The sequence below is a fragment of the Rutilus rutilus genome (assembly GCF_951802725.1).
Source record: "Rutilus rutilus genome assembly, chromosome: 1".
Taxonomy (NCBI): Eukaryota; Metazoa; Chordata; class Actinopteri; order Cypriniformes; family Leuciscidae; genus Rutilus; species Rutilus rutilus.
Window position 1 is genome coordinate 30543775 of NC_140209.1, and position 24734 is coordinate 30568508.

The 24734-nt window shown below is 37.8% G+C and overlaps 1 protein-coding gene across 12 annotated transcripts in view; it reads right to left on the bottom strand.

The window, feature by feature from the left end:
* Nucleotides 1-24734, bottom strand: part of nfixb (nuclear factor I/Xb) — a 166236-nt gene that overhangs the window by 134751 nt on the left and 6751 nt on the right. For 9 of the 12 annotated variants that reach the window (XM_084403139.1, XM_084403161.1, XM_084403136.1 and 6 more), the window contains exons 1-2: nt 14864-15630; nt 2322-2405 (exon numbers count right to left, since the gene is read on the bottom strand). In XM_084403139.1, the coding sequence (XP_084259265.1) occupies nt 2322-2405; nt 14864-14866 (87 nt within the window). In that variant the 5' untranslated portion in view covers nt 14867-15630. Of the gene's footprint in view, nt 1-2321; nt 2406-14863; nt 15634-24734 lie in introns of those variants that run through there. The other 3 variants (XM_084403170.1, XM_084403169.1, XM_084403162.1) reach the window with 2 other exon arrangements.

The following is a 24734-nucleotide window of genomic DNA, read 5'->3' on the forward strand; positions in this document are numbered from 1 at the left end:
TAAATGGATGGATGGATGGATGGATGGGGATTAGATGGATGGATGGATGGAAGGATGGATGGATGGATGGATGGATGGATGTGGATTAGATAGATAGATGGATGGATGGATGTGGATTAGATAGATAGATGGATGGATGGATGTGGATTAGATAGATAGATGGATGGATGGATGTGGATTAGATAGATGGATGGATGGATGTGGATTAGATAAATGGATGGATGGATGGATGGATGGGGATTAGATAGATGGATGGATGGAAGGATGGATGGATGGATGGATGGATGTGGATTAGATAGATAGATGGATGGATGGATGTGGATTAGATAGATGGATGGATGGATGTGGATTAGATAAATGGATGGATGGATGGATGGATGGATGTGGATTAGATAGATAGATGGATGGATGGATGTGGATTAGATAAATGGATGGATGGATGGATGGATGGATGGATGTGGATTAGATAGATAGATGGATGGATGGATGTGGATTAGATAAATGGATGGATGGATGGATGTGGATTAGATAGATGGATGGATGGATGTGGAATAGATAAATGGATGGATGGATGTGGATTAGATAGATGGATGGATGGATGGATGGATGGAGAGAATATCCTAGTCTTTTCCACCACAGGATCCTGAACTGATTTGTAACGAAATTCCACAAAACCAGTTCAAAGCCCTGCAGTGGTGAGAGGAGAGGAGGTTTCTCCAAACCAAAGCAACGGCAAACACACAACATGATAACTCGTGTACCACCTCTCAAGATGTGCCCCACATTTAGTGGTTTGAGTGGGTGCAAGACTACTAAACGAACACACGACACAACCACACACGAGGAGTAAATCAACAGCTTTTACATCTAGATTTACATTTACTCATCTGGCAGATTTTTACACTTAAAAGCAGAGGCTCCAACTGGGAATTTTCACAGTGATGTTATCCACCGTATTCCTGACGAACTTACTGCGTTTTGAATTATGGGTGGCACTTCTGGTTTGGGGAACTTCCATTCAAAAAGGCTGAAACGAATCATTTCAAATCATAAAGTTGCCCTACAATAAAGCTGATCTGTCAGTTTGACTGGATGAGCTGTCAATTTTCCTTCATGATTTATTTTCAGACATCATGAGAATAACGTTATACTTGGTAATTTAACGTGACGTTATGACAAGAATATCTACGGCAAGAGCTGCTTTCTTTTCCTCGTGATTAAATTTTTTTTTTTTTTTTTGCAATCTGCTGTAAAAGTATGAAAAAGGACAACATATCCTGCACATTTGTGGTCTGTTCTGCCAAATTTAATTTGCGATATATTCCATTAATAATTCACGAAGAATCTCTCGTCATTCTCCTCACGTCTCTTTCCTGGTTTGTTTTCACAGGTAAATGTGATTCCTTACCCTTATATAGGTTGATAAGCTATCATAAACATGCATGATGAAATGGTTAAATAGCATCTTGTTGTTTGCATTTAGCATGTTTTTTTTTTCTCTGCTGTCCGAGACTCTGTATATCAAACCTGAGGCCCAAACCAACTTCTCCTGGTTTCCACACAAAATAAAAACAGAAAAACACACTGCTACAAAAATCAGCACAAAATATAGCCAGGCCCTCCTTTTTCCTCGAAATTACCCCGAAGGACGATACAGTCTGACACATTCCTGATATCCAGCACAGCTATATTTTACACCTCAGCCCTTTTCTGTACTGTCAGCCAATCACGTTTCATCATTTTTCCCTCCATTTCTGCGAAAGCCTGCTTTCTGAGACGCCGGAGCAACCCAGATTTTTGTTTTTTTCCCGAAACGTTGGCAAAAGCAATCCGCTGGAAACGAGGAATAGAAAACCGGCTCCCAGCTCATTAACAGTCTCATTTTCAGTCATCCACAGACTCCCCTTCCCATCTCTCCATCTCTCCGTCCCGCCCTTCTGTTTTTATGACCATTTTATTTCACTCCCATCGCTGTAAATCCAGCTCGCTCGCTGGGTGGAATTTTAAAAGCTGCACTTCTTTCTGCTTTGCAGTATTTTTTTCTTCGCCCTCCCTTCCCTTGCAGTCTTACCCTCATGTATACTTCTCATTTTATAGAAGTATGCAGGTTATAATTTTCATTTCCCACAAGAAAACAGCACTCCGGTAAAATCATGAGACTTGCTTTTTTTTGCAGGATTTCTTTTTTTTTCTTCTTTTTTTACTGTGCTTTATTGCATATGCATATGTGCATATGGAAATAATAATCATGGTTATATTTTTGACTCAACACAACATCAATTACAATGCTGAAGGAATAATGGAGTAATATGGAGACGTACCCTGTAGGAATCAGACACGACGAAGCACTCTGGTATCCCGGGACCTCTGGACGGGTCTTCATTCACCAGGAACGGTTCGGTGGCCTGAAATATAATATAACATATATAAGTCATCAGCATTATAATCACAATACTGTTGCTTCTTTTTACCCTTCACTCTGTTTTCCAACTATTTTAGAAGGGTTCTTGAGATGCTATGTGGTTCTTTAGATGTTCAAAAGGCTCTATATCCTTTTATAAGGTCTTCAGATCAGTGTTTTGGTTTCTTAAAACTCAAATCATAGAAAAAAAGAGATTAAAAAAAACAAACAAAAAAAAAAACGCCCTTTGTGGAACTTAAAGACTTTAAAACATTTTAACGTAACATTTTTCAACTGACATTTGGACACTTAACAAATATTGGAAAAATAAATAAATCAAATGAATATTTTACAAATACAACTCATATTTATATATTTATATTAATTACAATAAATAATTATACATAAATATAAAAATAATATATTGAATGTATATATAAACTTTTAAAGCATAAAGATAATTTATTTAGACTATAAATAACAAAACATGTATATATGTGTGTGTATATATATATATATACACACACACACATATATATATACACATTAAAATGTCCAAATGTAGTGTGTATAATTATTTTGTATGTATAAATACTCATGTATATATTTAAGAAAAATGTGTTATTAATATATAAAATATTTATATTTATATATAATATAAATTATGTATAAATATATATATACAGTATAAACATGCAAATATTTCTTAAATATATACTTTACATCCATGTGTGTATTTATATATACATAATAATTATACACAGTACACACACGTGTTATGTAAACACAAGCCTTTATTTTGGGTGTGATTAATCGTTGCACAGCATTGCATTAATAATTATTATATTAACAATAATAATATTTGGACATTAACAAAAATGGAAATAATAAATAAATAAATCAGCTCATCTTGCACCCTTTTTATATTATATATATTTTCAAATAAATGTATATAAACTGACACAAATATTACAAATGTTCAATTTTAAGTACATAAACATAAAATGTATTATTTATATCATTTTAAAATAAAATTTGATTATATCTAATAATTAATATATATATATATATATATATATATATATATATATATATATAACAAAGACATTTGAAGGTGGACTCTTATCACTTGAGCCAGTAAGAATGAAACAGCTTAGCACCCATGTGCAAACACCACAGGTTTTCTTCAGAAAGATTGAAATCTATTCTGAAAGTTTGTGACTGAACACATCTTGGCCAAACTTTACGCCGACCATGTGCAGCGTTGGACTCGTGCGCCTGTAATCAGCGGGTTTCATCTTAAACTTATTTCAGCTCTGCATGCTGTGCACAGTCAGACCAGACTCTCCAAACTGGTTCCCGTTCACACCTCCTGACTTCCCAGTATATCCGTGACTTATTCAGCACAAACCTCTCACACAGCGACTCTTTCTCCCGACACGACCGCCAAGGTGTTTTTTTTTGTTTTTTTTCTCAGAGTGTCGTGTCCATTCATCCCAGTTCATTTGTATGCTGGGAGGTGCACTGACTGGGTGTGCGGAACTGAATAAGCCCCCATTCCAATTTATCCATTAGTGGGACGATGTTAAATCCCACAGCAAAGCCAGGGGCAAAAGCAAAGTCTGTTCACACAGCGGCATTATGGGGCGAGAGGTCAATACCAGTTGATTTTAAAGTAAAAGTGATTAACTAGTACACAAAAACCCAGATGGAAACTCTAGCTCACATGGGTTGATCTTAATAAGACTTAACCGAGATCTGAAGTATTAGCTTTGTCTCCTGAGGAATAAAATAGAAAAAAAATGGGACTCACACTGACACAGTGAGAATATAGTGATTTAAAATGAATGTGGATAGCAGCTCAGATCATTTAATCTTGATAGAATTTGATGAGAAATGAGTCCACATTAACAAATCTGACTGTTGACTGCAGATTTTGGTGTCTGGGCAAATAAGAGCACAGTTTGAGACATGTGGTCTCATTCATTAACCACGAGCGTACTCAATATTTGTGTGCAACCTGCATGCAAATGTTTTCACGAACAAACCATGATTCATCAAGTTTATAAAAAAAAAAGAAAAGAAAGATCAACTGAAACCACACTTATGCAAAAATCACATACTTTGGTTGGCTTTATAAACATACTGTATTTCATCATAAATAAACTGTATGTACTAACGGTGAATGTAATTTCACCAAGTACAACATGTTCCTGGATTGACATCTTTGTTGATCCTGGAACACCATTTTCAGTTTATGACAAGTTTAGGCTTACAACCAGGGTTAGGTTATTCACCTATTATTTCACTCTTGTTTTATGGATAAGTTATGGGTAGGGTTAGGTTTAAGGGTAGGGATAGGGTTTGGACTATGTTTTTGGGCAGGAATGTTGTTCCAGAATCAACTAAATATGTCTCACGGATGGATGGATGGATGGATGGATGGATGGATGGATGGATGGATGGATGGATGGATGGATGGATGGATGGATGGATGGATGGATGGATGGATGGATGGATGGATGGATGGATGGATGGATGGATGGATGGATGGATGGATGGATGGATGGATGGATGGATGGATGGATGGATGGATGGATGGATGGATGGATGGATGGATGGATGGATGGATGGATGGATGGATGGATGGATGGATGGATGGATGGATGGATGGATTTAAATATATTTAATATATATAATAATTATGATGGATGGATTAAAAAATATATATAATAATAATTATTATTATTATAAATACATCACATATTATATATGTAAACGTATATACTGTACATATTTTAAAAAAATATGTACATAAATATATAATATAATAAACATACAGATATTACATCTTCAATTTGATCCTATATATATATATATATATACACACACACACAATGAGATTCTAAGCTACCTAAGCACTTAGTATCATCTAAACATAACCATTTGAGATATTAAAGTTATCTCATATTTTTAATAACCCGTCCCTTAACCTCTAAAGAAACCCCCAGCATCCCAGACATGGAGAATTCCTGTTGTCCTCAGGAGAAAGACATATATACTGTATTTCAGTGCAAGCAAACTCTGCTGCACACATTCTCTGGATTAAACCTGTCTCTAAAATGCACTCCTATAAAAATACATGCAGCACTAAAATAACAGACGCAAAGATGTGTGTGTGCGCACACGATACTATAATAGATCCCAGACACTGGCTAACCAAAATGTGGCTGCAACACCAGCTATTCATATCCACAGCAATGAAAGGTTGCATACGCTCTCGCTCTCACTCTCTCTCTCTCTCTCCTCTCACAACACATCCATAAGTCAAAGCAATTAACTAAACAAACTGAAGAACGAGAACTAAGGTTCAACCAACTCAGCTGGTTGTTATACTTTCAGAATGTGTAGAAACAGTGTTTATTTAGTCTCCAAAGAAGGTTTGGCGTTTTTACTACTGTGCTCCATATGAAAATCTCATGTCAAACAGCTTTTCTAAAAGTGATGGACAGAGAAACAGGGGCAGGTGAAACAAAGAGACAGATGAGTCCCTCTCTTCCGCTTGGTTTGCCTTCACGCTTTAAAGTAAGATGGTGTGTTTGAGTCTCCGCTGATTGTTTGATGTAGTTCCCTGTAGATCTGTCCTCTTTCTCCCTCGCTGTGGATGTTTATGGAGCGTGGAACTGCGTCAATTAAACATGCCACCCTTTTCTATATATACGCAGCATATGCCCGATCCATATGGACAGCCCTGAGCGAAACAGGTCCCTAGGCCCGTCATAATTAACTCTTGAGTATCAACACAAACATATTTAGAGCCGAACGATGAACAGCCATATTCAAAATGTCTGCTAATGCGCAATGATGGGCCTGTTACATTACGTGTCTGCTCACAGGGGATCTCAAAACTGCCCTGATATGAAGATTATAACACATAATAGGAAATGGGAATAGTGTAGCAATCATAATAAAAGCGTGACGAATGTGAGATGTGTCTGTTTGAAAATGAGGGTTGAAAAAAATCATTAAATAATCAAACTGCATGATGAAGACTGGTGATAAAACTGGCTGCTACTTTCAGATTTTATTAGAACAGAAACTTAAATGGACCAGATTTTTTTACGTTTTCTGAAGGAAATGTGAGTGGTGCTTAATTGGCAAGGTATTCTGTGTTGTTTTTAGTGTTGCCAATCTCAAAATCTCAATAGTTTCTCCTAGACAGCAATGAAATGGAGACTTCGCTAAAGCCTCGGATGTTTGCAGCGCTATCTCATGGCACTTCGTAACTATTTTACGTGTTTGGCGAATTGGTGGCTAATTATGAATTCGTATAATCTGATACGTTTTCATACGATCAGCTTCCTCCCCAATGGCAGTTAAGCTTAGGGGTGGAGCAACATGTTTACTTTTTTTCAAAAAAATCGTATGATTCTTATAGTACAAATTCATACGAAATCGCCACCCTGTAAAATAGTTACGTTTTCCCGTGAGATGGGTTGGATGTTTCTCATGAGGTCAACACCAGAACTAGCGTTTCAGAAGTGATCTCAGTAGTGTGATCAGATTTGCCAGGATACCAACTGCTGCAATCAAAAGATATACAACAGCTAGTTCTGGTTCTCGAATCTGATTGGATGAGAGCCTTTTCCAGCCATGCAATATTCTACTAATATCACACGAAAACCTTTTTACAACGTCTATCACTCCGCTTGTTTCTGCCTGATATATACTGGCAACATTTCTCACAGCAAGCGTCAATGGTGGAGGAGCAAACCTACTTTAATTTTACAAATACTACTGTTACTGTGTCACGAAATGCAGTTTTAAGAGTTTTTAGGTGAGAATCTTGTCGTTTAGACCTAAAATACGTGATATATCAACATAGCGCCGGTTTGAAAGTTTGCTTAGACTTTTTATGAGAATCATCGAAAATAATGGCATTTAGGGGAAAAAAAGGTCTGCATTATCATAATAATTTTTATAAATTGTCATCAAAATAATGTTACAATGCAACGTTATATCGCTGTATGCGATTTTATCCATTTTAAGTCATCAGCGCACCCTTTCTCAAAAACCTCGCCCACTAAAGCACGTCAGCAAACCAGAACTAGCAACATGATTCAGAATCAGTGGGTGCTTCTGATTGGCTGGTTTTCTTGGTTAGCAAAAAAGCGCGGATAACGCTGCCAAATCTTTAGTGATGTTACAGAAACAGGTGTGATTTCTCAAACTATTCAAAATAATAAAAATTCTCTTTATGGATAAATATAATCTGCCATTTGCTTTTTTCTTTTGTTTTTGGGGTGAAACGTGACCTGGACATGGTTTGGCATATACAGTATACACGTTCATTTAAATGTATAACTTCACAACAACAACAACAACCCACAATCAAAACTATTTTCACAATATCCACCTTTTTACATCCCAATTCATGTGTTCGCAGATAAGAGAAACTGACAGTCGACAGAACTTCTACACAACTGCTACCGCTCTACAAACCCAGGTAACACGGCAGACACATCAAAGCCCAGCGAGGGAGGGAGGGGATTTGTTTTTTAAAAGCGGTGAGAGGGGGAAATATATGAAAGCAGAAATGTATGCCGTGTGAACGCGTGCCAGGGCCACTTCAGGGAGAAATGCTGGGAAAATGTGATATTTCATACCTCCATCTCTAGAGGAGCCGCGAGAGCGAAATGAGCGAGGAACAGCAGTAATAATGAACCCGAGGAGGAGGGTGGGCTGTTAGATTGCTTATTGTTTGATTTCAGAGCTGTTTTGGGCACTAAACATTGATTCTGTCCGCACAGGAACTGCAAGCCAGAGTTGTGTCTGATTATGAGCTATTAAACAGGATGAATCATTATTTTACCTCTTTAAAATCTAAATATAATATATTTAACCTTTTTTTTAAGTAAATGGCTCGTTATCATTAGTGGATCATTAAATATCATTGTTATCATTAAAACTAAGGCAGGAGAGTGACATTAAAAATAATTAGATACACTATTTCATGCCCATACAAAATACTCCACCTTGATGCCGAGTGTTTTGATTGGTGCTTTGGGTTCCTCACCTTACAGTTAGGAGTCATTCATGGATGTAGCGTGCAGAAAAAGTTATATGACTACTTGTGGTTAGAGTTAAGCCCCTGCTGGTAGATGTCGTAACTACACCATTTGGACACAAAAGGCATCTTTCTCCACTGATGTTCATTCAAGACCAGCCCTGTCTTTAAGAATCACAGCAGCGATTCTCCTTCTGCTGAATCTGCGCCACAGCAAAAAGAAAATTCGGCCTATATCAGCGGCTTTTTAAAGAACTTATTATATTCTAAAAATCTTAGTTGTGATTGTGAGTTTGCTGTCTGCATTGAATGCAAAGCAGTACAAATATAGTGTACTGTACACGTGTAGAAACGTGTTTCTGTTGAGTCCTTGCGAGATGCAAGCAAAAACAACATAAAGGGCCGTACACACCGGGACGAATATCGGCGCGCGTTATTCGCCAGCGTTTTTCAACGCGTTTTTTGTGTTCACACCCAAACGATTTTCGCTGAGGATGAGCCGAGTGAACATGCAAATTCATTCCCTGACATTAGATGGCGCTTAATGTAAAACAGAAATACTCCGCTGTCGCGTTTGTCATATAGTTCTGCATCTTCCTCGTCTTATTTCTTCTCAGCAGTGTAGACCATAGATATCATATATAAACGCTAGATGTCTTATGGCGCAGTCACTTCCGGCATCATCGTTCGGCCATCTTGTGACAGTGTTCTGTGCATTAAGGTGAATGATCAGCACGCACACAAATCCTCTTATCTCGCTGAAATCTTGACGGATTTACAAACGGTTTGGTTTCTTACAAACGTTATTAACGTGGCTATAATTCCGAATGCTTGAAAATGTATGTTATAATTTTTCATATGTATGCAGTGTATGTATGCAGTGTCATAACTACATCTCTGACGTTTATAACAAACCAAACCGTTTGAAAATCGGTAGAAAAATGAGCAAGTTATGGTTATTTAAAAGTACATGCACCATTGAAGTAGTGAGCGAGTACACTGTCGCAAGATGGCCGCCACGTGCGGACGTCGACCTCCATTGGCCAGCAGTGCGCACGAGACATCTAGCCTTTATATATGATATCTATGGTAGACGCTGCTTGGCGTATATCTTCTTCGCCGTTACGTATGTGTGCTCGGCAAGACCGTTTTGTGTTTGAGCGCCCCCAAGTTGTGTTTTACTGTAACTTCAGAAGCTCCAGACACGTGAGCAAAAGCGCCAATCTCATTGGTCAGATAGTTTTTGACGCAGCGCCAAAAAACGAACCCGAGGCGTTTTTTTAAAAATGACGCTTTTACGCGTGGCGTTTTTCGCGTCGGTGTGCACACTCACATTGGCGCCCTTTGTTTAGTCACGAGGCGTTAAACGTCGGCGAATATCGCGCGCGAAATTCGTCCCGGTGTGAACAGGCCTTAAGGCTACAACATGACCAGTAGAGTCTGATTACCAAACAAATGACTCTAGTGAGCCGGTTCTTTTTAGTGATTCAAAAACACAAGTGTACTAGTGTAACAGAGGTAAACCTCACTCCCCTGGCCTCAAGAAGCGCACTGGCGACTGATGCTGGAGACGTGCGTTCTTTAGACCGAGACACACCAAGCCGGCGGTCGGCTGTCGGGCAATGGCGAGATGTTTTTGAGCATTGGTTGGCTTAGTTTTTTCTGTGTTATCCACACTGTTGGCTCTTGTCAGATGCCATTGGGTTTTTTTTTGGGCCGATTCAGCATGTTGAATTGGTGTCAGCGAAAGAGAGAGCTCTGATTGGCTGTTCCGTTTAGAGAACGAGTCAGTGCACGAGAATGAAAGCAAAAGTGATGAAAGCGAGCAAAGAAGTCAAGACCGTAATGACAGAAGGCAGTTATAATTTTACGACATCTTGAGCATTCGAATGAACAAATATTTTCATAACAACATGAGCCGACTGGAATGAAGAAAGTGATCAGAGTGATTGATATTCAACAATGTAAGCCAGAGCTGTATATCTGCAGTCCTAGTTTTGGTTTCCCTTTTTGAATGACGAAAATAGACTATTGATACCTGCTGATGTAGACAGATGTTTACTTAAACGCAGGAGCAGAAAGCACATGCTAGTTACTTGAGTCATCTTTAGATCGTTTGGTGTGTTCAAGCGCAGCTTTTTGGTTCGAGATGCAGCCGACGCGAGGCGACAACACAATCAGCTTTCGTCGCCGTTAGTTCTTTGACGTCGGATTGGTGTGTCCCGTGCTTTTAGCGCACCCGCCTCCCATGCCGTAGAGGCTGGTTCGAATCCCACTTGAAGTGGGTCGATTAGGACCGGTTACACAAGTGTAGTCCGATTCCTGAACAAATGACTCGTATGAGTCAGTTCTTTATAGTGATTCAAAAACAAACTGTGACCAGTGTAGTCCGAGTTCCGAACAAATGACTCGTATGAGCCAGTACTTTTTAGTGATTAAAAGTGTAAAGTGCAACCAGTGTAGTCCAATTCCCGAAAAAATGACTCATATAAACCGGTTCTTTATAGTGATTCAAAAACATAAAGAGTTCCGAACAAATGACTCGTATGAGCCAGTTCTTTTTAGTGATTCAGGTTCTTTTCTGGTTCTTTTCTTAGTGAATGAAAAAAATATAAGAGCATGCAATGTAGTCCCATGGAAGTAAATACTGTAAACAAATGTCTTTAAAATTAAAAAGCATGTTGAATTGCAATAATTGAAAAAAAAAATTCATTTCATTATGAGTTCATACATTTTAATGCATTGTATTTTCAAGGCTTGCATTCGATTGTTGAACAAATTACTTTTTTAGAAGCCTACATCAAAAACATAACGTGGGCTAGTGTAACTCCTCAATAAATGGCTCTTATGAGTCTGTTCTTTTACCGATGAGATACTGATTTGATTACGTCTGATGGATCCTTCACTGAACTGTCTCAGACTGGTTACTAAATTAGATTTTTTTTTAAATATATTTTTTTATATAGGCCTATTGTACTTAAGCAACTGCATTAAGATCATTTGGAACCGTTAGCGTTGTGCAGGTTTAGACTTCTTAAAATGCTATTTGATTTCAAACTAATGTACGGCTATATGCTACTAATCATCATGACTAGTTATGCCGTTATGACAATGAAACTGATGGACATGACAACATGCAGATAACCAGCGTTTCATTAACATCACATCATTGGCTTGCAATAGAAGAAAAAGCTAAAACCAAAAGCCAATTAATCAGAGACATCTGTGTCAAATGACTTGGTCATAATGTTGATTGGTCATAAAATCAAGTCCAGTTGACAGGTGAACTAACACCACTTCACCAGAGGGGGCAGTAACACTTTGGCACTTAATACATGCGTGTTCATTTCCAAAACATCTAAATTTCAACTGAACGTTATAATTACTATACTAACATCAACATATCCACTCTCTCAATAAACAAATCAAACACTGACTGCAAAATAAAGGATTTTGATGTCAAACACGTACAGTATTCTGCTTCCAAGTTTGCAGTCAACATAAAACCTTTTTGTTTAACAAACTATAGGATGCCTTGTTTGTTATTGTAGAACTTTTCTTCATTCCAACTGTCATCAAAGTATAACCCAGATGCATTTATGTCGCTGTTTGACGGAGGCCTGCTATAGCTGCAATGCTATCAACTATCTAGCGTCATATCTTTGATTTGGAAGATTAATTAAATTGTTTGTTTTTTTTTAAGAGAAGACGTTAATCCCATGTGGAGTCAGCTTTGAATAGATTCCCTCGTTTCTTTCTGCACTGGCCTATTTGGGTTGGTGCCATTTAAGAGAGCGGGTAAACAAATAATTATCCACATTAATGTGCTGATATTCAGGCCCATCTGGAAATCATCAACAAGTACGAGCCTATATTGCATCAGTCATGCAATCAAATATAATTCGGATTCCGAAGCCAGTCAAAGTGGAGGAGAACTGAAAACTATGTGTGCAGCGACTTGAAAATAAAGAAGGCCGATGCATAAATTAGCTGAACGTTTAGACTCTGAAATGAGGACACCTGGGTAATGTGCTTTAGTTGATTGCCAATAGCTTGATGTCTCCTCAGATCGGCTTCTCGTGGCCTGTCTGGTGAGAAGCAAAACCCAAGCTATCTGAGGTTAGAGCTGAGCTAACACCGAACAGATGTTCTTTCCTGAAGATCTGAAAATACAGCCGATATGATATTTAAATGCAGGTTCCTTGTGTTTTTAGTTTTGAAAGAGCTGCACGTGTCAGACTGCAAATGTCCTCTCCACTGTCCTATAAATATAATCATAAAAACTCAAAGAAATGGTGTTCTCACTCTCTCTTCTCACCGACGGCGAGACACACACCCGCCTCCTCTCACTCACTAGCCTCATTCGCTCTGGTTGAAAAGCCCTTGTATTGCACAACGTTTTAGTCATTCTCACATGGTTTCGCGCTGCACAGCAAAAGCGAGCGCACCGTGGATAAGTGCCGCTCTCATAAAGCCGCCACTCAAAAAGCTCGTGAGTTCCAAATTAAACATTAAAAATGATGTCAAAATGCCCATCTTGCCAAATATTATCATCTTGTCAGTTTTGTAAAGTATAGTTGAGAGAAAGCGCATGTTGTGTAACAGTATATTGGATCCGTGCATTAACTCTTAAAGTGACAGCAGCCTAATAAACCTGCTGCTTTCTGAGAAAATCACTCGCTGCTCTTGACTGAATAACTTTTGTTGCTTCAATTGTAAGCAATAATCTGCATTTAATTTTTACAATGAAAAATATCCAGTGTTATTTTACTTTTGACTACTTTCATTTCTGTAGTGTGTCTTACCTGAGTATTACTGTTAGACCCACCTGACAAACTTAAAGCACTGTTTATGTAATTTGTCTCTTTATTCTATTGTATTTATTTGTGCTATCGTTTGCCATTTGTTCTTATTTTATTACTGGCTGTTTACCTGTCTTTTTTTTGTAAATGTAGTTTAGGATTCAAATAAAGCCTCCCTGAAGTTGGAAAGTCCAGTATCGTGACAACACTAGTGCATATATAGACTATAGAATTGAATTATAGCAACTGACATGACAATGCACATTTTTTGCGCTTTAAATACATGGACTTCTGCTAATCGGCCAAGTGGACACACACATACTCTTAAAAGAGAAGGTACTATATAAATATTTAAAGGTTTCTGTCAGGCTCTTCATATGCCTATATACATTTGGGTTCCCATCATGGGATCATTTAGATTTTCTTTTAATTAATTCGTTTTTAAACACAAAGCTTGTAACCATACTTTATCACTAAAAAAAATTTAAATAACCAGTTAAACATGAAAGTATAATGCAATAATTTAAGAAATGTCTCCTTATAGAACCTTTTTGAAATAAAGGGGTCTTTAAAACTGAGTCAAGGTTCTGTACTGAACCCCATTGAACCCTTTTTTCTAAGAGTGCAGTTATCGGCCAGATATGGATTTATCATCCTAGTCAATATATAAATCTTTTTATATATAAAGTGTTTACATATAAAACTACAACATGTGCAAGCAATATAAGCAAAATTGCAATGCATTAATCAGTGCTAATCGCAAGGCAATGACTTTACATATAACACTCAGCAGTCCAAAAAAAAAAAAAAAAAGTTAGCATGGGCACGAAATAAGTTGCATCCAGCACTATTGTTCTATATATAACCCCTCAAAGCTTTTGTTCTCTTTGACAGACGACATGTGGGCGGCGACTGTCGTCCCGTGACAAGCTTGCGCAGTGGAACAATTTCAGTAATGGCATGTTACATGTGCATGTGTCGCCTGTAATCCCAATAACACTGGAAAGCGTGTAAACTGAAGGCTTATTATCCTACACAACACTTCATTATCCACCGACATATTAAGAGATGAATCCAGAACACCAGTGATGATGAAAGTTGGAGTGCCACGGGGTCAAAGTTAAACTATGATATTGCGTTATGATAATACATTGCTTCTGTATTCACTTTAGACTAATATATTATGCCCATATAATAAATGATATGTATAAAATAGTGCAATAAATCAGTTGCACAGCAAATGTCATAATGCAATGATACAGGAAAACATTCTGCACAGTTTCAAACTAACTTCCCAATCGACATGAACAACTTCAAGCATTTTCCATAACAGAGCGTTATTCAGTACACACACGCGCGCACACACACACACACACACACACACACACAGTGGCATTATGTGCATCGAGGCGACCGATAACTATTGCACATGTTGTTGTGCATCAAGAGTTTATGCGCTAAAACTAAAACCGCCAAAAAATAATCTGGGACAGTTATTGCTTGGCATATTATCAATCTAAACCCTTCTCTCCATGTTTACCAGCATGTTATAGCAGAAATAAAAAGAGCAAAGTTGATTTACACAGCACGTACCATTGTGGAGCGGGGAATATTGCCAACAGTCTCAAAGACCCATTTTACTCCTTTAGGAAGAAAAAAAAAAACTTTGCCCCGAAAAAACGGAGCGCGGTAGAAGACGAAAAGCAAATGAGTCGTCTCTCTCCTTTGATACCGGAAGCAGAAGAACCGGGTTGCGGGACGGGCCCGTGGATCGTGGAAAACGACCAACTTTTACGCACAGAAACTTTCGCAGGAATCAGCCGGCGCGTTTCTGTCTTTCAGCAGATGCAAAAAAGGGTGAAAGCTTCGGGGCCGGAGCGGGTTCAGCACGACCGCTCCTCTGGTACGAATCCCCCGGTTTGAGCGTCTCTCCGGTCCGGTGGCTTCAGTCGAGCTCGCGCCGTGCGCCACCGACAGCAACTTTCAGCCTGCGCAGTTTCAGCTCACGGACTCTGGGTGAATCGGTGCTCAGTCTCCATCCATCTCACTGGAGACCTGATCTCCATGACCTCCTCCTCCTCCTCAGTGCATGGATTACACGATCAATTATTATGGACAGGACGTCATTATGGGCAATATCGCGGAATCACACGCGACGCGCGAGAGGAACGTGGACTTTTATGTCGCCAAAACGAATAACGCGCGAAGGTTTCGAATAACTAATTAATGTATGTTAAGTAGCCTATGTAAGAGTAGTTGCCAAAATAAACGCGCTAGCCCTGCGTGGCCCGTGCGGAACGGTCGGGTTGATCTGTGGACGGATTCGTGCAGTGGCTGGTGAATTATTAATAACCGGGAGCGCTTCACAGTCTGTCGTGTTCACAGAGGAACCAGAACGGCAGCTGGGGGTTTAAGGGAATTAAATACGGGCTTGGAGAGAAGCAGGAACGGCAGGGGATTATACCGTTCACCGGAGAGAGAAAGAGAGAGAGGCAGGGAGAGAGAGAGATGTGTGTGTATGAAGTGTGCAGTGTTTTTGTTAAACGGTGACGTAAATCTGATTATTTTTATGTTATCAAATCAAGTCTATACAGTGGTGCAAAAGTAAAATGTAAACCCTAATTCTGCAATGATGAAAGTGTTTAGCAGTAGTGAACAGGTGTAGTGTGCAGACAGTTCTGTTCACTATATTTAACATTCTGGTTCAGCTAATTTTCAAGCAATCAAATAAACGATCTCACATTTAAAATATTACATGGGTGTAAAAAGTGATGTTTTAGTCGAAGAACATGTCAAATTCATTTTGTTATTAGGAAAATGACATGTAAAACATATGCTAATTCCGACTTCAAATAACCAGGAGAAAAAAAAAACTATATTGTTCAACGGTAATTTATAAAGGTATAGTCAGGCCCCATTGGTTGTCTAAGGTTTAATTAATTCATAATATATATGCCAGATGTCAGATGAAGGAAACCTCGTAAAGGTCATCTTATTTGAGGTTTAACTGTGGCTGTTTTAATTAATTGAACGTACCTGGGCTAAAACAGAAGAAAGACCTCCACACGACCTGAAGGAGACACGCGTTGACCTTCAGTGAAGCCCTGATGCACCTGCCTACTACATTATCAAACAAATTCATTTTCCTTCTGTCAAAAGAAACAAATGCTAAATAAAATAATAAAAACACAAACACAATTGAATTATATTTCCCTGTGTATAAAGATGACATCTTAGCAAAATCCTTTTAAAATATATTGTTTAGCATTCATTATTTTCTAGACTGTTTTTAGAATTGTAATTTTCATATCATGAAACAAATGTATGTAACGTTTTTTGAAGTTATTTACTGCATTTATATCTCAAAATGAGCCAGTAATTATGATTATGATTGAAACAAACAATCCAGATAAAGATGAAACAAAACAAAAAGGAATTAATAAACGGAAATTGTCCTTAATAATTCATGTTGAGAAGAGAATAAATAATCAGGGGAGAAGAAAAAAAAAATCGTGTTCCTTGTTTGAAATCGAATAGGCTATTTATATAAGCATTGCATAAGAGAAAAAACTATATCTAACAAACACAATTTTAAACAGCCAGTCATGGCATTCTTCATATTTTATTTAATCATTTTTGATTGCAGATTTAAGCTAAATTTAAAATTACACTAAAAAAATCCTTGGTTGTTTAAACCCAATTGTGGGTCAAATATGGACAAACCCAAACGTTGGGTTAAAATGTAATTTATAAATGTAACCCAACGGCTGAGTTTGTCCATATTTGACCCAGTATTTTTTTTAGAGTGTAGTTTTCTCTCTTTCTAAACGCTCTCACCTGTTTTTAAACATTTCTGAAAACATGCCATATCACATTTTTCATTAAGCCAATAGAAAATGAATTAACACTTAAATAATTATTCGTGAGTAATATTCGTTAGGGCGTTAAAAATCAAACCACCGTCAAAAACATAAATGAGCGTCAGAGCTTTCTGAGCCTTAGTGTTAAAACATCAGTTAAATAAAATGATCACAGTATTCACAGTTCACAGTATTCTAAAATATAAATATAATAAATTAAAAAAGATGAATAATAATATCAATATATAGCGCCTTAATTATATATTTGTTAATTACAAATAGCTGTTCATATATTAATCAGTTTAAATCAACATTGATAAGTATAATATCATATTTAACAGTCTGACAAATCACTTCGTGTATTATGAGCAATTATTGCTCTTTTAATTTACTGTATTAATATATTCTTAATTTATTAAATATAGGACATCAGCTCGGTGATTTCTGTCCGACACCACATCTCAGACAAACAGCAAAAAAACAAAAACGAAACCACTAATGTGTACTAATTCAATTTAAACGAAATTAAAACACTTAATGTAAATATATGCCTATGTTTTTATTATGCTCATGATTTCATTAATTAACGAAGAACATTTGTTCCGTGTGACATCATAGACTAGGCTATGGAGAAAAATAGTGTAAGTTCTGGATTGTGTAGAATTAAAATATTATATTTAAGCAGGGGAAATCTTACAATTTGCCATTACATTGCGTCATTGTTACGAACATCATTAAAAAAAATTTTTACATAAATAAATAATAATAACAATAATCAAATTTTAGACTGATCGCAATTGAAATGATTCACATCAGAACAGAGAATGGAAAAATCGTCTTGGATCTCTCTTTTAAAATAAATCTGAACGCTAATACACGTGATTAAAAATAATAATGATTTTTGAACGGTAGGATCAGAACTAAATGCTGGACGGAAGAAAGAACACATTGATGATTTGTGCAGGTGCGTTTAAAACTGACTTCAGAAACACTAGCAAAAAATCTCTGTCTAAACAAGTATTAAGAATTTTAAACTGATGTTATTATAACCTACACTAGCTTATATTTGTATGTAAATATCGAATCCTTGATTTTTACCGCCACTGCAAACGTTCAATCAAAGAAAAAAGTGAGGAAAGAAAGAAAAGGCGTTTCATTTACCAGAGCTGCAACAGCCAGAGGATCACTAACTAAAGTAGATGCATAAAAAAATGCATGTTCAAATGTAAAATGTTATTGAAATGAATGCATGATTTATTGCTTAATTTGGGTCTGAGAAAAAGAGTAGTAGATCGATATGACCCATGTGACCTTTGCCAATTCTTTTCCCTTGCATTTGTAGTATTGCATTTTAGTAAATGATTCAATAATTCATTGCTTTTCAAATATATATATGATTATCTTAAAGGACAAAGAGGGAAAAAACAGCCACAGGGTGATGTAAAGTAAACTGCACCAAAACAGGCCAAAATTCAACACATTTTATTGTAGTAACTGAGATGGTAACAAAGTGATGACATCATGAGACTGAAGTGCACATGCAAATCTCATGTTATTTAACACAGGCTTATTTTAAGCTTAAGATTTAAGATGTAACGTATAAACCAAAGAGTCTTTTTTAAAGTAGATAACGCCGTTTCGTTTTTCCTTTCACTTCAAACAGGAGGGTCATTTATTTAGCACAGTCCAGATTGAATTTAGGCTCTACTGCCGGTTCCTTGGCTTGGCTTTAATTTCTGACTGCCTGTCTTTAATTTAGCAGGGCTACTGAGAGCACGAAGCTCAGATTCAGCTAAGCAACGGCCGGGCCAGGAATGCTGACCTTGGCGAGTGAACCGGGCCAAAGACTGAGGTAGTGCACAGCTATAATCACACATCAGGCAAACCTCCCTCAACCTAAAGCAAAAGAACCATTTGAGCCTTGAAAATGTCTGGATTAACCATTACACCTCCCGTCCAAAAATGTATACTGTATATTACTTGCAATACACTGCCCGTGATGCAGTGCATAATGAACACCATGTAGACTTTATTTGGCAAGCGTCACTATTATTATTTTCACTCGATAGACAATACATGTGGGTATGACTGTCACAGACTTTCACTGATCTGAGCCATTATTAGAGATAAGAATATATCAGAGAACTGGTGGTGAATCACTCAAAACACCCTAGCAACCATCTAGAAATGCCTTAAGATTTACACACAAGTCTCACACGCTTTTTCTTCTAAAAATGTTGAAATCAATTAATACATATTGTCACTTTAATACTTAAATGAATAAACCTTTTTCACATTTCCAGGCTTCATCGTAGTTGGGTAAACTTATTTAGTGTTGAGCAGAAACTACAACAAATATATTTTGTGCATTCCCATTTGCTCATATAAAAGAAAAACTCCAGGATAGCATTTCTTTCCAAAAGGGAAATATGGAGAGATTGATTGCGTTGAGAGAAAAGATGTCAAATTTGCCTCTCACTCCCAAAGCAGCCATTGTATAAAACAAAACTCATGCAACAGCACTGACTAATTTTCTGAAATTGAATGCCAAGGTAATATAACACAAATTATAGTACAAATGTACAATAAATTCTTTGCAAATTTAAATATTAAAAGCTTTACAAGATTTTATGATGTTAATAATGGTGGAAACGCGTCATCTCAGTCTGTGAGAAGGATCCATAATTAATTTCGTTTTGAAATCTATTGAAATAATTATTTTATAGGACAGTGTAAGAGAGAAATCCAAAGAAGACTTCACCATAACAGGCAATGAAAATGATCAAATAAAATAATATGACAGAAAAGCGAATGTTCCAGCTCCCCAACAGACTGACTGCAGCAGAGAAAAATGTTTTACCTTCAAAGCAAAGTGTGCTAACCTTTGTGGGCTCCGGGAAAAAAAAAAACATTCCCTGGGAACTGTACCTAATTTAAATGTTCAAAGTGCCTCTCATCTTAAAGGTGTATATGTTTCCGTCCCCTGAAGACCACGCGGTTAATCTGGCAAAGGCTTGAGAAGACTTTGAAAGCGTTTTGAAAAAGTGGAATGAAGCAGAGGCTGATAAGACGTGGTAAGATCAAACTATCTGACTGTTGAAGTTAAAGCAGTATATTTTGGGATTTTACTTGAAAAATAAAGATTTTGCAAGTTTATCATGGTCTAAAGAAAGCTATGTAACACGTGTTTGTAAAGTCATAATCTACCATATCAGCACATGTGTGGCTAATGCATCATAGAAGAGGGATATAAAACCTCGGCCTGACCTGACCATGCATGCTCAGCGATGAGATGAACAACGGAGAGCTGCGCAGTGATTGGTCACCTGTGGTGAGGCTCCATCGGGATTGGAGCAGAATTCGGCTCTCACACCTTATCAGGTTGGTGCACAGCATTGCTGCAGGAGAGCGAGTCTCGGGAGAAAACGCCTGCGAGCGCTACGCTTATCTTACACCAGCAAGAGGGAGAGAGAGAGAGAGACCGTGAGGAGAGCCCAACTCGTTGTATAAACTTGCACATATCTGACTTCTTATATCATGCTTATAAAGACAGAAATGATTAGAGCTAATCGAAAACAACAAGAAATGCAGTGCACTGGCCTCAATATGCATATTAGTGCAGCAGGGTCAAAAAAAAGTCAAGATCAAATCCATCAGATGGCTTGGCTGGGATGTCCAGCTTGTGTGTGTGTGTGTGTGTGTGTGTGTGTGTGTCTGGTCTGGATCCAGGCTGGTCCAGGGGGATGCCGAGCATTAAAGCCAGTGGATGCTGGGGGAGAGGGGTTGTCCTCCCCTGGAGGGACTGAAAGAGGAGGCCTGCTATAATCTGCTTCTCTGGCTCTTCATGAAAGAGAGCAGAGGACACACACACCAGAGACTGACCCCCTCCTCCAGCTCGAGCCGCTCTCATCTGTTATCACCATATACCTCTACCGTTCTGCTCCTTCCCTCCATTCTCCCTCAATCCTCATCTGTCCTCCCTTCCCGGCTTAGGTCTTCTGTGCTTAAAACCTGCTCCAGCCTTTTTAATCTTCCTGTCTCCATCCTTTAAAACGTCAGTTTGGTTTCTACACAGACTGACTTCCTATAAATGTACAATGTGAAACTTCTTCCAAGAACCCACTTTGATTGCTCACCGGTTGCACTTTCATAGTTCAGAACACTATTTGAGATTTCAGTTACGTTTCACGCAAGTATCAACTTTGTTGCTGATGTTTCTGCTGAAGAGATAGACCCGTCAAAATAGACAGCATAAAGTAAGAGATTAGAGCTATAAAAGATCATACGCTCTTTGATGAAAAGTGCTCAAGTTCATATTAAGGCAAATTTGAGACATTTCTTCTGACATTTCTACAGAAATCACTGGGTCTTTTTCTCAAGAGAAGCATAAGGAAACGTTTAGGTGTTTACTCTCCATTTAGTTTCATCACTGTTTGGGAGAAACAATTGAGATCTGATTAGGGGGTTTTATTTTCTGTTTGGTAGAAATCAATATGCCAATATGAAGAAATCATCAAAAACATGTTTAATCTCCAAAGAACCATAAAGACAATTCCGACGTGCTCAAAAAGAATAATTGAATGCGCTCCAATGACTCACTGAACATGATTATCGGTTAATTATCTTCGCTCACTTGTGAACGCAAACTCCAAAACTTGGAAACGATCGGCCAATTGTTGTCAGATGTCATTAAGAATGTTTGATTTTCTGTGGATAAACTCAAATGTCAATATAAAGGACCTATAAATGCATCGAAAACATAAAGGCAATTTAGTCTCATCACTGTTTAGGAGAAACCATCAAGATGTTAAGGAGATCTCATATGTCAATATGAATGCATCATCAAAAATATGTTTATTCTGCAAAGAACCATAAAGACAATTCCAGTGTTCTACGAATAAGCATTTGAAGAACCAAACTTTTAAACTTAAACATCTCAACCAAAGATCAGTTCATTTTGTTTGCTCATTTGTGAATGCAAAGTCCTAAGCTTTCAAAATATGGGCCAATTTTGGTCAGATCTCATTGGGAATATTGGATTTTCTGTGGGTGGAAACCAATATGTCAATATAAAAAAATATAAAAAAAAATTAAAATGCATCATCAAAAGCATGTTAAAGACAATTTAGTCTCATCACTATTTAGGATAAACAATCGAGATTTGAATAACTTTTTTTTTTATAAGTAAACATCTATCATATTGGTTCATTTTGTTTGCTCACTGGTGAACTTCAAAACATCCAAAAGATGGGCTAATGTTCTAAAATCCATGCACATCCTTATGAATGTCGTTTTTTTCCAAATATCTCAGGCAGTGTGTCGTCTTCCTTTTTCTCTGGCTTTTCTGTCGGCTGTCTTTCACAACTCTCAGCGTCGAGCCTTAATTTGTGGAATCGGGCCACAGAGTCTGGCCTAGTCTTACGGTTCCTCTCTTCCACCATCTCATCGAGGGGAGGGGCTTCCTTGGCAGTGCCAGGCTCTGTTTGGTAGAATGGCTCCAAATTAACATGAATATTCATGAGCCCCCCCTCCCCTCCCCTTTCCTAACAGCGCATCAACACTTGGTAGCAGCACATGGCGGGACAGCTGTTGCAGGCCAAAGCGGGCATCTGTGCACAGAGAGACAGAGATATGGACCGGGCGAGAGGAAGAGGTGTGGACATCTGTAGCCAGGGATTGACAAACACTTGGATGGATGAAGAAGAGAGGCGAGACGAGAAGGAAAAAGAGAGGAAGTTGGACTAGGACAAGAGAGCAGGATTAATTGAACAGATGACAAGGATGTGCTAGCGTGCGAGAGAAAGAGAACGCTGAAGGATTGGGGGGAAAATGGTGGTATACTCGTATGTAAGGCCGGTTCCTGCATTAAAAACTAGAATTTTACCTTTTATAGATGAAAACATAATGCGAAAGTCGGATGCTGGCAGGTTAGGTCAAAAGAGTCAACCAACATGAGTCCATTTTTCAATGTAAATCTATGGGATTTTTTCATTGCCTGCTAAGTCTGGGCAACTACATAACAGTAAACATCTCCATTATGATTTAAGGAATAGGTTCAATAGTTAGGGTTAGGGGTTTGTTCAGATCACTAACCCTTAGTATTATCTTCGTAAACTCAGCTTTTTTTAAAGGTTCTTCAATGGTTCACACCTTTTTAGAGGCCATTCACACAGAACACATTGTTGCATTGAAAAACGCAAGATGCGAGCAGTGAAATGGACAAGTATCGAGATGAGTTTTTGAAGTTGAATTCATTTTAACTCGAGTGCCTCATTTTTGGAATGCTGAGTCGTGTGCAAAACGCATGCAAAAGACACGGGCGCAATGGTCAAAGACGTCCGTTTAGCGTATAAACACAAAGAAAACCATTGGATAAGTAGTCCACTGAAATGCATTAATGATCTGCATAAGATTCTTAATTTGACTATATGGTTCTTCGGAGGTTCGGTAAGTCCTTGGTGTTTCATTATAAGCTTTTCAGATCAGTCTGATGGTTTCTGTGTTCTAAAGCACCAATTCATGGATGTTTTTCATTAAAACTAAGGAATAAAAGTTCTTTGTGGAACTCGAGCTGGTTCTTCTATGACATCATGCTGTTAAAGCAGCTTTTAGGTTCTAATTGGAACCAAAACCAAAGTTGCTCAAACTCTAGAAGCCACAACCTGTAGTACCTTTCTCCCATGATTTTGCAACATTAAACTCCAGTTTGCTCCATGTATGTCCTCAAAGGACTGAAGCTCTTCACCGGTCTTATTCCTCACACACACACACGCACACACACACACAAACAGGGCGCCTGGTTCTCGCTGCCCTACATAGCCAGTAGCACAGCAGGCAGTCTCTATGAAAGGCCCATGAGGTTTAAACTGTGTCAGATCCCCCGATAAGGCTCTGTATACAGAAGTCTCTGAAATCCCTCATCTGAGGACCCTCTGTGTTTAGGGGTTGTGCATTACATCCCTTTCCATGATTAATTAGGCTTAATTGAAAAGGGGAAAGTAGCACAAAAATGTAAATATTCTCAGATCCAGACTTGGGAGAACCAACAATAATGCAATGGTTTGATAAAAAAGCTCCTTTTTCTGAAGAGATTTTCTAAATGATTAACTAGGATATTGGATTTAATAATCCCAATTTAATTATTATATTAAAATGGTGACTTGTTACAAATTACACAGGGGGAAATGTGTAGTTGTTGCCTTAATTTAATTTGTTTTACCTTATTTGACCACTGAAATGAATTAAAACAGTAATTAACCTAGTTTAAGATTAAATAATACTAATAATTTTAATTATTAATTAATACTAAATAATTTACCTGCTGTCGCTGAAAGAGTCCAGTCCTCAGGAAGGCCATATGATTTGTGAAAGGATTAAAACATGCGGAAAAGGAATGTTTTTGCTATATTATACAACTAATAGTATAAAAAGTCAAATAAAATAATCATATAAAGAAATAAAACACTAAATCACAATAAATCAGAAAGTGCATAGCAATTCAATAGACAGCAAACTCATTTACCAGCAGCTTGAAGACTAGCAACAATCTTATCATAGATAGGTATACAGACAGACAGACAGATAGACAGCTAGATAGATAGATA